Source organism: Nansenia antarctica, assembly GCF_963989245.1.
Source record: "Nansenia antarctica genome assembly, chromosome: 19".
Taxonomy (NCBI): domain Eukaryota; kingdom Metazoa; phylum Chordata; class Actinopteri; order Argentiniformes; family Microstomatidae; genus Nansenia; species Nansenia antarctica.
Genome location: NC_137692.1, coordinates 22,645,587 through 22,659,338, shown reverse-complemented (window position 1 = coordinate 22,659,338; position 13,752 = coordinate 22,645,587). Strand labels below are relative to the sequence as shown.

The 13,752-nt window shown below is 43.9% G+C and overlaps 1 protein-coding gene across 1 annotated transcript in view; it reads left to right on the top strand.

Moving 5' to 3' along the window:
- The window catches only part of LOC308174006 (uncharacterized protein), a gene marked incomplete at both ends in the record, with an annotated part of 20,067 nt that extends 19,438 nt beyond the window's left edge, over window positions 1-629 (top strand). Inside the window, one exon of the mRNA XM_080549059.1 lies at window positions 79-629. Within this exon, the coding sequence (XP_080405185.1) occupies window positions 79-629 (551 nt within the window). The remainder of the gene's footprint in view (window positions 1-78) is intronic.
- Between the last annotated feature and the right edge of the window lie 13,123 nt (window positions 630-13,752).

Here is a 13,752-nt window from a genome sequence, read left to right as displayed (position 1 = left end):
GAGAGACTCATCAAAGACAGGTTAGATATCTGACTTCCATTATTTCTCTGATTTGGTTTCTGCTCTTCTCTCTCCCAGATTCCTGTCAGCTCACACTGGACCCAAACACAATGTTCTGCTACCTCTCTCTGTCTGAGGGGAACAGAAAGGTGACACTTATGAATCATGACCAGTCATATCCTGGTCACCCAGAGAGATTCACTCATAAGTGGCAGGTACTGTGTAGAGAGGGCCTGTCTGGACGCTGTTACTGGGAGGTTGAGTGGAGTGGTCTTGCTGTTAGTGCAGCAGTCTCATATAAAGACATCAGCAGGTCAGGTGGTGACAGTATATTTGGATCCAATAATAAGTCCTGGAGGTTAGGTTACTGTCATGGTGGTGGTGGTTATTATAGTTTCTATCACAATAGTGTTGAGACTAAAGTATCAGGCCCTAAGTCTTCCAGAGTAGGAGTGTACCTGGATCACAGGGCAGGTACTCTGTCCTTCTACAGCGTCTCCTCTGACACAATGACCCTCCTCCACAGAGTCCAGACCACATTCACTCAGCCCCTCTATCCTGGGTTTAGGTTTGGGTTTACATTGGGTTATCATGATGGCCGCAGTGTTAAACTGTGTCAGCTGGAGTAGAGGTCTCTGTTAGAGTGGTGCTTTAGCATAACCTATTATTCTGTAGAAACATCTTTCTCTGTGAATTGGTGTTAAAAGTTGAATCATTATATCATCAGATATTAAATATAACATGCTCTGTTCCAGAAATAATGTATGTTTAGACTGGTGCCTTGGTTCATATATTAGTGTTGATTCCAACTATTCTGTTGGACATCTGTCATGGCAGAAGCCTTTTCTGATACTTAAATGTTGTTTATAGTTTATGCTCTAGAAAATGTATGTTGATTATTGCTTCCCATATCAAATCTCCATGCTATGATAGTGTTCCCATGGTCGATGTCTCCCTGTCAGTCCACATGTAAATATTCCTTCTGTGCTGATCACTGGTTATGAATGTGTTTCTATACTGGTATGAACCAGTCTGGGTCTTTGCTCCATGTGATAGGATCACCAAGGTGTCATCTCAGAGGGACACAACTATGTAGATCCAAGATGTCTCTCTGACCATTCTGGAGCTAATGAAGAACACTGAATATCTGTTAGAGAAAAAGAACCTGTGTTGTACAACATAAAATCATTAACATGGAATAAATCATAAATCTTCATCTTTTGTCTTTGTATATCCCCATGATTGCTCCTCTGTGCATCTCTGCTTATTAAGGTGATATGAATGAGAGGGAGATAACATGTTATTGACATAATCCCGGTAGAGAAACATATCTTTGTGATAACCCAGGAGACATTAATCAAGAACTAGGGGAAGCAGTAGTGCAGCATATGTGACAGGGCATGGTTAAAAAGTCCGCAAGTAGGGCAAAATCATTTTTCAGTTGTTTCAGATTACGAAAGGGTAGATTGTAAGCTTTAAAATGATGTGTCATACATTGAAATCTGAAACAAGTTGAAGAAGTTATGGATATTTTAATGCTGATACCCTCCAAATGACCATTTTGAGAAAACCAGGCTCAATTTTCACAGAGGTAATGGGTGGGAACAATAGCTGGTTAACTCCACCCTAATCACACCCTCAAGACAACCACTCCCCCATTACACTACCTGTCATTATCTACCTGTCATCTGTCAGTGGGGTTGTCAGCTAACCCTCAGGTAACAAAATTGCAGGGCTGACATGTTTAAATGGCTAAATAATAATAATAATAATAATAATTCAAGATTCATGATTTTTTATTGCCATGTGTGCCAAAAGTTTATTACATCCCATTACAAGTACAAGAGAGTAAAATTAGGCAAGATACAATTGAGCAATACAATAATAGAATGGTAAAAAATAATAATGTTGTGTCCGTGTGCATGCATTTATCATTATAGTCCATAAAGCATCTAGTGGGACTTCGGTGTAGTTCCTTCCCATCCCACCTGGGCATCAAAGCTGTAATAAAAAAAGAAGACAGTACATTTAAAAAGATTGCCCACTGTTACCAACACCACTTTCACAAAATAGCCTACTACTATCTTCATCAAATAGAATTGCTTATACAATGACAATGACAAATACCTGAAGTGCTGGTGACTCTCATCAAGGTGTCATCTCTCAGAACCTCTCACCTCGTCATTCTGTAACACAAATTTCAGGTCAAAGGTGTGGACACTTCTCTAGTGTAGGTTTTCCATAGACTCAGTGTACTGTACTTGTACTGTAAGAAGTAGGCTAGTGAAATCATATCAATTCACAGTATTATTCTACAGCAAATCTACATATCAATGAATTAATCATTATTTTTGATTCCACACAACATTACCGTTCATTACAAAAGCATTAACTTTTTCTATAATCTATTATATCTCTAACAAAGCTAGCTAGCTAGCTAACAAGCTAACACTTGTTTGGCTAGCTGGTACACACAAACACACTAAAATCAGAGCTGCCAAGTCTCACGCAATCGCCGTGAGACACACGCATTTCAACCAGTTCTCACGCTCTCACGCCGCATCTCTATTTCTCACGGCGAGAAATAACAATTTGTTTTACGGGACTTCCTTGAAAGAAAGCTACCGTTTCGTGGCATTTTTCTGCACGCGCGTTAACTTGAGTCAGCAATCGAAGCGGCAGGCGAGCGCTGATGGAAGAACCTGTGTTCACGCGAGCTGCAAGAACGTAGCAAGCAGTGTTGCCAGATTGGGCTACTTTTGGTCACACTGGACGGGTGGATTTGGCAGCTTTTAGACCGGTTGGGCTGGACATTGTCAATTCCGTCTGGCAACCGTGGTAGCAAAATGTGCATACATTACAACATCATATCTGGTAGCCTACTGGACTGGGTTGCACCAATTTGGCGTAAGTTATTACTAAATGCAGGCATTTAGTAGTTACTAAACCCCTAGTTACTAGCTAGTTTCAAACTAGTTGTTTACTCATTTCGGTTGCACCACGCCAATCTTTTGCCAATCTTAGCTAGTAAATACTCAGTTTTGGTAACTGTTTTCTGTTTCTCTACTGTAACATAACCAGGTAGCCTACATGGTACATTAATAATAATTACAATTTACAATACAAATACAACAATTGGGGGTCCCTCCAAAAAAATGTGGGCGCGCTGTGCGCGCACAAGATCAACCACCAAGGCCTCATTCTGACCCAGGAAAAACCCTGGTATGTACTGTATAACATGATAGCCATCTATGAGCAATGCACTGTATATAAGATGATGACCACGGGTCTTTCTGCTGCTGACCAAGGGGCTGAGTCCTGTTGATGGGGCCCAATTTTCTTTTAGAGTCTGTCGGCTGTTTATTAAGATTTCATAAATATGATATATTGTCAGAATTTTGGTCTTGTTTTATAAAATGTAAACATGTAAACATGTAAAATTGCAGGAAACTAGCACAAATAATTGGGTGGGAGAGAGGGGCCGCCGCTGCCAAAACGTGCACAGTTTTGGGTCGCTCGACCGCCAAATCTCACTCCAAACTTTTGGTGAAACTTGGCAGCCCTGCCTATGAGTGACTAAAGTAAGACTGAATTAGATGCCTGTCACGCGATGCATTCTAGGTCAAATAAGACATGTGACAGAAAAAAAAAAAAACGAAACAGCTGCACCTAGCTACACCAGAAGATATGAGAGATAACCTCTTTTTTCTTCTGCTGAAAATGTATGTAGCCTATATTGGAGGAATATAATGTGGAGAAAAGTATACTGCCTGTGAAGTAGTTTACCACTATGGAGTTACAGTGTTAGCTAGCTCCTAGCCCTCCCTGACTCGTTCCCATAGCAACACAGCTCTTAAATCAAGCTTAGCCAGGGGGGGAAGGTGGCTAACTTTCTGACCTCAAAATAAGTCTTAATTAGACTGGTCTAGCCTGAGAATATAACACTAGTCTAAGGCTTAGACCAGTCTTAATCTATGTTTATGAGAATATAAGACTAGTCTAAGGCTTAGACCAGTCTTAATCTATGTTTATGAGAATATAAGACTAGTCTAAGGCTTAGACCAGTCTTAATCTATGTTTATGAGAATATAACACTAGTCTAAGGCTTAGACCAGTTTTAATCTATGTTTATGAGAATATAACACTAGTCTAAGGTTTAGGCCAGTCTTAATCTATGCTTATGCAACTGGCCCCAGGTCTGGAGTGGACCTCCCTCAACACCAAATACCCAGAGACCCCTCCTCCTCCCCTCTGAACAGAAACTCTACCTTTCAGCCACATGTGCTGGACTCTTTCACAGCCAAGCTCAATGCTATGCAGGTCGCTGTGGAGACAGCTAATCTTGTGCTGGACATTAGATACATAACTCAGGATGAAACTAACTGGAAACTTCCTTCTTTCATTCTTTTTTTTCTTGTTGTTGTAGAAAGAGAGGCTGGAGCCTACTTTGTGTCTTCGCAGTGGTCTGTGTAATGCTTTATTCAGCCACTAGATGGAGCCAGAGCATCGATTACTAAACTGTCAAGTCACTGAGAATGGACAATATCATGTTGTTGGTTTAGACTGGTTTGTCTGTCTGTTTGTTTGTTTGTTTGTTTGTTTGTCACATATACACATCTGCATTTGTGTTTGTACTCACTAACTTATTTGTAGAAGGGTCAAAGTGCCTCATCTAGATTGCATAAGGAATAATAACATAATGGACTGTACACAAATATATTCCAAGGCTAAGTGTTTCGGGTCATTTTAATGGATTCTAAGATCCTATATGTTCGATTGTCTGTCACACAGGCATGAGCAAAGCATCGTCAATCATTATTAACCATGAAATACCTTTTGGAGTCCGATATAACGTAATGTTAATTTGTGTGTGACCTTTATTGAGTTCGCTTCAAGTCCATAACCGTTTGAAGTTGTACTTGGGAATAAATCTCATGTCTCATTCTTAAACCCCTCTATTCTTCAGTGTTTTTATTTCCAATTATTCAAGTGAAAATAACAACATGACAGATGAAGATCATCGCCCGTCCTTCCCACCCCGGTCACCACCTCTTCCAAAGTCTGGAAAAAGGTAATGGTCCATCAAGACCAGAACCTTGCACCACCTGAACAGTCTCTCCCCATGGCAGTGCGTGAGCTTAGAATTATAAGGTTCTATCTCCGTTTAGAATGAGAAGGTTCTATCTCCGTTTAGGGCAGTTCAGAGATATTGAGCGTCAAAGTTTGTACATTCCATTATGTTTTGTGAGATGGAACCTTTGTATTTTATGAATTACTAACTAAAAAATGTCAACATTTTAAAAATAACACCACACAGGCATTAATAAACACCTAATGGATCAGACTATGTAAAAAACTCAATTTTGACAAAAATTTAGATAGAACCTTATAATTCTAATGTCACGAGTGGGCCTCACAAACCAGCCTCCTGCTCTCACTGACTCTGGGACTCCACTCTCCCCTCAACCCACCCCTCTGCCACACACACACACACACACACACACACACACACACACACACACACACACACACACACACACTCACACACACACACACACACACACACACACACACACACACACACACACACATACACACACACACACACACACACACACACACACACACACACACACACATAATTATTGTTCTATTGGCCCTTTTGCTATTGTCTATTTAAACTATTTATATATTGTTGTTTCACTTACATTATGTTTATTGTTGTTTATATGCACCAACCTCACCAAGTCAATTTCCTGTATGTGCAAATATACACGGCAATACGAATAATTCTGATTTTGATTCTGAATGCATGAGAGGCAGGATTCCCAAAGGTTCGCTTGGCGCAAACAATGTGGATGGCAGAATTGATTATACTTGTAATTATTTTTGCAGCCTCACGCACGCTACGGGAGTCATGTGGGTCTGGCGTTGTGATAACCAGTAGGCTTCAGGAGCTGGCTGAGTCAGATGTCATCTTCTGGGTTTCTATCCTTCTATCAAACCATGATGTGACAGGGACAAATAACTCTCCCGACTCCCTAAAGAGTTCAAGTGCAACATTATTTCAGGTTTCATGTCACCGTTTCAGTAATAAATGACTTGCTGTCCAATGAGGGGAGCAGGGGCATATCTTCTTTCATTCCAGGCATTATGAGAAAGCAGTTTTTTTGTGACTCCACAATAGTGGTGTAACCCAAGACTTTAGGAGTCTGCCCAAACTCAGACTCATGCTTTCAGAGTTGAAGTTGAGTCGGCTCTTTCTTGACTCCCAATTCCAAAATAGAAAACTCACCCAAAATGGAGAAAAAAAAGTGTTATTTCATTAGGTTGATTATTTTGTTATTATTATTTGTTATTTATTTTTATTTCTATTCTATTTGTAACCACTAGGGGCACTAGGCACCAGGCCCAGCACTTGGGATAAAGGTAGCAGGTGTGCATGTGTCAGGTGATGCACCACGAGAGGAAATGTTTTTTTTTACCAGAGCACAAGAGAGGCAGCCATTGAGCATGAGTGTTTGCTTGGAACTGGATAATAAATCAACTTAAAAACGTGGATCTTGCCTGGACGTTGAACTTCTTAAGTACCCGAGTACAGCCTCACTAAAATGGTGCATCCGTGTTTTTTTTTGTAAGTTTAATTTTGTTTGAAACTCTTTTGTTGACAAATAGCCACTATAAATGCAATGTCAAGATTTGTCCATATATGCATACAACTATTTGACTGGGCAAGCAATGCATTGGGAGAAGATTGTCATTCTCTACAATACATTATCTACCGTTTTTCTTGCCACTCTCTTGCCACTGTAAGAAGTGACATTTAGAGTCACAGTCTCCAAAGAGACAGTCCACTGTGTTAGGGCTGACTCCCCACCACTACTTCACAATAGTGTTGTTCTTCTCTAAGAAGGTTCTACACACATTCTTCACAAATTCTAATGAGCCAATAGCATAACTTTATTTTCTGTGTGTCCTGTCTCTCACACGGTCAGTTAGAGATATGACAGGTTTGCAGCAGGCTGCTGTTGTAATTGACTATTCAGACCAGATACAACTTGGGACTTGGTACAGAGGACAGGTAGTACAGAACCCAGTCTTATTTTCAAGGCTGTCACAGGATGTTCTGAGATGAACTCTAGTGATGGAGAGAAGAGACGGCTTGTCTGTGATTAACCAGGCTTTCCAAGCCTGTCTGAGAGACCCATGCTTTCCTAGTTCGGAAAGCCTGGGGAAATCCTTTGCAGAAAGTAGCTGAAATGTATGGAGCCCCCCTGGGGTCACATGGTAGAAAAAAAATGTTTGATGTGTGAATCCATTCCCTCGGTTTAGTAAATCTGTTCCCTCGGTTTAGTAATTCGTTCCCTCGGTTTAGTAATTCGTTAGGGTTAGGGTTAGGCCCTACGAGCCAGAACAATCGCAAGGATTAGGGTTAGGGTTAGGGTTAGAATCCTTGCGATCGTTCTGGATTACTAAACCGAGGGAACGGATTCACACATTTTCTTTCTACCATGTGACCTCAGGGAGGCTCCGTAGAAATGAATGACGCCTTGTGACACATTCAACTTATCAGATAGCTTGCTTGGAGGGAGCTCCAAAAAAACGGAATTAAGTTTTTCCTTCAGGTATTGCAACAAGTCTACCCGGTCAGAAAAGAAGACATACATAACAACAAAGCAACAATTCTACAGGCATGTGAGTTCTTAACACCCAATGAAATAGGGGAATGTAGAAGGTAGAGCCGGCATCTAATGATCGCAAGGTTTGGCAGATCGGCGGTTCGAGCCCCGGCTGGCCACATGTTGAGGTGTCCTTGGGCAAGACACTGAAGCCCAAGTTGCTCCCAATGAGCGGGCCGGCCGGCGCCTTGCATGGCATAGACATGGAGGATACTTTGGGTTATGTCTTTAAAAACACATGGAAAGATTCCCACTAGTGAGAGGCAGGTTTCGCTGACTGAGTTTCCCTTGACTAAACCATCAGGTAGGGAAAATACTTGCATGTGACTGCATGTTTGAAGTCCTTGGCATCCCTGCAATGTATTTGGCATACCAGTCTGTCCTGGCTCTGCTGTCATCTGGCGTGGGGTGAGTGACTAGTGCGTAGTGGACTGTGGCTATGATGTCACCCATACTGTCCCGGTGTTCACGGGCCACTGATGTCCCTCGTGCAGTGCTGCGTCAGCTGTGTTCCCAAGGAGGGGAGGATTGGTCACAGAACACCTGGCTCCGGTTCTCCAAGCCCCCATGCAGGAACACTGTGACCATTACATAACATCAACAAGCAGATATGTTACTATGTCTCCACAGGCCTCTCCACTGAGACAGTCATCGACAGCATCATGGAGGGAGACTACCACCTCCTCCATGATGGACAGCTGCTAGGATGGGTAGCGAGAGGGTTCAGGGTGACAGAGATTCTGTTTTTTTCCTCCACAGATGTTTGGCATGGTAACACTGGGAGCCACAGGCAGCCTCCTGGTGGAGCTCTGTGATGGAGAGCCTCCTGGTGAAGCTCTGTGATGGAGGGCCTCCTGGTGGAGCTCTGTGATGGAGAGCCTCCTGGTGCTGGTGAAGCTCTGTGATGGAGGGCCTCCTGGTGGAGCTCTGTGATGGAGAGCCTCCTGGTGCTGGTGCAGCTCTGTGATGGAGAGCCTCCTGGTGGAGCTCTGTGATGGAGGGCCTCCTGGTGAAGCTCTGTGATGGAGGGCCTCCTGGTGAAGCTCTGTGATGGAGAGCCTCCTGGTGCAGCTCTGTGATGGAGAGCCTCCTGGTGAAGCTCTGTGATGGAGAGCCTTCTGGTGGAGCTCTGTGATGGAGAGCCTCCTGGTGAAGCTCTGTGATGGAGAGCCTCCTGGTGGAGCTCTGTGATGGAGAGCCTCCTGGTGAAGCTCTGTGATGGAGGGCCTCCTGGTGAAGCTCTGTGATGGAGAGCCTCCTGGTGGAGCTCTGTGATGGAGGGCCTCCTGGTGAAGCTCTGTGATGGAGAGCCTCCTGGTGAAGCTCTGTGATGGAGAGCCTCCTGGTGCTGGTGAAGCTCTGTGATGGAGAGCCTCCTGGTGAAGCTCTGTGATGGAGAGCCTCCTGGTGCTGGTGAAGCTCTGTGATGGAGAGCCTCCTGGTGGAGCTCTGTGATGAAGAGCCTCCTGGTGAAGCTCTGTGGTGCAGAGCCTCCTGGTGCAGCTCTGTGATGGACAGCCTCCTGGTGGAGCTCTGTGATGGAGGGCCTCCTGGTGAAGCTCTGTGATGGAGAGCCTCCTGGTGAAGCTCTGTGATGGAGAGCCTCCTGGTGGAGCTCTGTGATGGAGAGCCTCCTGGTGAAGCTCTGTGATGGAGAGCCTCCTGGTGAAGCTCTGTGATGGAGAGCCTCCTGGTGGAGCTCTGTGATGGAGGGCCTCCTGGTGGAGCTCTGTGATGGAGAGCCTCCTGGTGGAGCTCTGTGATGGAGAGCCTCCTGGTGGAGCTCTGTGATGGAGAGCCTCCTGGTGAAGCTCTGTGATGGAGAGCCTCCTGGTGCTGGTGAAGCTCTGTGATGGAGAGCCTCCTGGTGCTGGTGAAGCTCTGTGATGGAGAGCCTCCTGGTGCTGGTGAAGCTCTGTGATGGAGAGCCTCCTGGTGCAGCTCTGTGATGGAGAGCCTCCTGGTGGAGCTCTGTGATGGAGAGCCTCCTGGTGGAGCTCTGTGATGGAGAGCCTCCTGGTGGAGCTCTGTGATGGAGGGCCTCCTGGTGAAGCTCTGTGATGGAGGGCCTCCTGGTGCTGGTGAAGCTCTGTGATGGAGGGCCTCCTGGTGCAGCTCTGTGATGGAGAGCCTCCTGGTGCTGGTGAAGCTCCGTGATGGAGAGCCTCCTGGTGCTGGTGAAGCTCTGTGATGGAGAGCCTCCTGGTGCTGGTGCAGCTCTGTGATGGAGAGCCTCCTGGTGCAGCTCCGTGATGGAGAGCCTCCTGGTGGAGCTCTGTGATGGAGAGCCTCCTGGTGGAGCTCTGTGATGGAGGGCCTCCTGGTGAAGCTCTGTGATGGAGGGCCTGCTGGTGCAGCTCCGTGATGGAGAGCCTCCTGGTGGAGCTCTGTGATGGAGAGCCTCCTGGTGGAGCTCTGTGATGGAGAGCCTCCTGGTGCTGGTGAAGCTCTGTGATGGAGAGCCTCCTGGTGCTGGTGAAGCTCTGTGATGGAGAGCTTCCTGGTGAAGCTCTGCGATGGAGACCTGTGGGACCACCGTCCTCCTGGGAAACTCTGTCAGAGAGACGGGTGCACCAGCATTTACTGAGGGACGGGGGACACAGAGTGGACAGCTTATCTTCTTACCAAAGGTTTTACTTGATGTAGACTGATGTATAGTTTATTCACTTAGAACTTTAATGTAATTATTGTAATTCGCTTGTGGATAAATGATTTAAATATGAATGTTGAATGTAAATGCACATGAGGGGGGGGGGGGGAGGCCTCTGATCTGGTCCCACAAGGGAGCGCTGTGTCGCGCTAGTCCCTGTGGTGGACACTGCATGGCTCTGGGGCACTGGCGGACTCGGGGGGGGCAGGGGGGGCGACCACCCCTCCTGGTGCCCCCGCGGTTGAAAAACGTCTGTCTTAAGTGCCCTTTTGAGTGTCAAAAATGCCCTTTTGAGTGGCGAAAATGAGAGGACGTGCCCTATTGGTGCCCCTCCAATGGTCTAAACTTGACCATGTGCCCCCACAGTTGAAAAACGTCGCCCTAAATGCCCTTTTGAGTGTCAAAATTTGAGGATGTGCCCTATTGGCTGCCCTTCCAATGGTCTAAACTTGACCATGTGCACTGATGGGGTCCCATGTTGTGCAGTAGGTGTCCTTTTTTTCTTTTCGCCCCTGCCCTTCAAACAGCCTGAGTCCACCACTGCCTCTGGGGCCTCTCTCCTGGCATCTCTCCCCATCTTCAAAAACATACGAGAGTACCAAGAGACAGGGCCCAACGTGGTCCATCTCAAACCCCTGCAGGCCTCCTCACTTGTGACAATGCTCAGGGACAAATTGAACTGGTTTACCAACCATATTAGATTAAAAGTATTTGTTTAGTATTGAAATCAAATGTAGAATTGAGAGGCTAAACGTTGACAGGAGGAGTCAACTGTCCTATCCTGTCAGACTTACCCTGTCTCTTGAAACTATTACCGGGAAGGTACACTGCAAACTGGGAAGCTGACGAGAATCCCACTGTCTGCTCTTACTGGAAACACAGATAAATAAACCTGATCGAGTGTCCGATTGATTACGCGTCAGGTCTCGTCATTGAAGAGACTGCTGCAATGGGAAAGTCAATCAGAATTGATGAGGACGATTCTATTATTTAAGTGTGTGTGTGTGTGTGTGTGTGTGTGTGTGTGTGTGTGTGTGTGTGTGTGTGTGTGTGTGTCTGTGTGTGTGTGTGTGTCTGTGTGTGTGTGTGTATATGTGTGTGTGTGTGTGTATGTGTATGTGTATGTGTATGTGTATGTGTATGTGTATGTGTATGTGTATGTGTGTGTGTGTGTGTGTGTGTGTGTGTGTGTGTGTGTGTGTGTGTGTGTGACCGACCGTCCGTCTCATGCATCAGAGTTCCAGGATAAGTTACTACCTCGTACATCCCAGCCACACCAGGTCCATAAATACTTCTGCAGTTTGTCTCCAGAGCACATCGTTACCTGCCCTCCATGCTGGATACCAGGGTCGGGAAATTGCAATTAAAATGCGACCATCTGTCATTCTAACCCATCTATCAATCAAGCATCAATAGTTACCTAAATACCAAATGAAATGTTGGCCATACATTTTCTTATTCCTTATGTTATTGCCAGTATTATAACAATACTAACAAACAAACAAACATCTAATAATAATAATATCCAGCTCATACAGGTCTATAAAAGTAGAGGGAAGGCTATGGCAAAATGTTTTCAACGCAGTTATTTCTAGCCTTGCCGTTTATTAAACACTAGGTGGCGTACGATGTCAAGTGTTTGACTGAAAGCTTCATACACACTTGCTTGGTTATTGAGTTTTGATTGGGTGTTTGGTGATGTGCTAGTTGCAGGCTTATGTTCCCTTTCAGATTCTGTATGATATCCCCCTAACTCATATAAAGCACAGAGGTTAAATATTCATTTTTTATTCGTTTTTTTACCATTCAAATCGTATGGAATTGGATTGTCAATGCCACATGATTAGCCTATGTGGGAACACTGGTATGATATATTGATAAAAGATAAGATTATCCCACCGTACCAGGATCCCACTCATAAATAGCCTATGTTTTCCTTAATTTATGTTTCCCGCTAATTAAGAAAACTATTTATTGTATCTACCCTTTGTTTAACAGGTAAGACCCTTGTAATGTCACACCTCACGTTGAAAACGTTGTGAAAAGGCAACAAAGTGGACATAAAATGAATATTAAATATTATGATGAATATAATATAATAATGGCCTATACACGTCTGGGTACACATTTTATCCATTTTCTTAGACATTGTATTTACTTATTTGAGAACAATGTTTTATGGTGTGTTTTAGGAAGTGTTGCATTGCATTTCTTCGGTGATGTCAACTTAATTAGGCTTAATACCGTTGAACATTTCAACTTAATGTTCGGTATTATTTCCAGCAAGAAAGTCCTACATTTGATCGAAAGGTCATTTGATAGGGCCTACACTGGATTCATGATTCTGCATAATGTCATCGGAAAAGTCGCAACAGCCAGCAGAGCTGGAGTTCCCCGTGGTGCTGCGAGCCTCGGATGTAAAAATGACATTTGACGAATGTCGGAAGCCTTTTCTCTCTCATGTCTCTCCACGGAGGGGCACTGCGCACAGGGGCACCGACGCACGCGCTCTACTCTGGGCCCTTTCGCCAATTTAGGGTCCACTTATGTTAACTTAACTTATGTTATCCACCAGCTTTTACGTCCGACATTAGGAATTCTACCAACTGTATAAAAGCAGCAGGACATGCTGGCAGTAGGATCAGTGTTCACTAAATTGTAGCCAGGCCAAAGAAAGGCTGTGAAAGCATAGGCCTAAAATAAATCCTCCTCAATATCCACAGACGTGTTTGTCAATATAAGGTTTAAGAAAAGTCACTTCATATTGCTATAATAATAATAATAATAATAATAATAATAATAATAATAATAATAATAATAATAATCATCATCATCATCACAACAACAACAATAATAATAATACTAAAAATATTGTGTTTTATTAATACTAATGTTATTGTATAATAACATCATAATAACAATAATAATGATAATAATAATAACTGGTGTGCTATTATTTTGTTATTATTGGGCTGCTAATTATATTTGATTATTAGGCACTTGAAACAATCTCCCCTGGAAAGGAGCCTTTTAATATGTTTCCAAACAGGCCTACATAATATTGTGATAGGGATGGGCGTAAAATGCATACTATGGTTCTTTGTATTTGATAGTGCCCGCATGCATATTGTCGTTGCGCGTCTATCGTATTGTATTCCTCAAATGGGATTGGATAGGCTGCATATTGATAAACATCCCTGTTGATCACTTGATTGATTACCTCGCTCCAGGGTCACGCGGGCGCGCGCAGTAATCTCCCTGCGCCCGAGGCTCCCTTTCACTTTTACTCTGTCTCGACAGCTCGTGACGTTAGAATTATACGGTTTTTTTGGTCAAAATTGAGTTTTTTACATAATCTGACCCATTAGGTGTTTATTAATGCCTGTGTGGTGTTATTTTTAAAATGTTGACATTTTTTAGTTA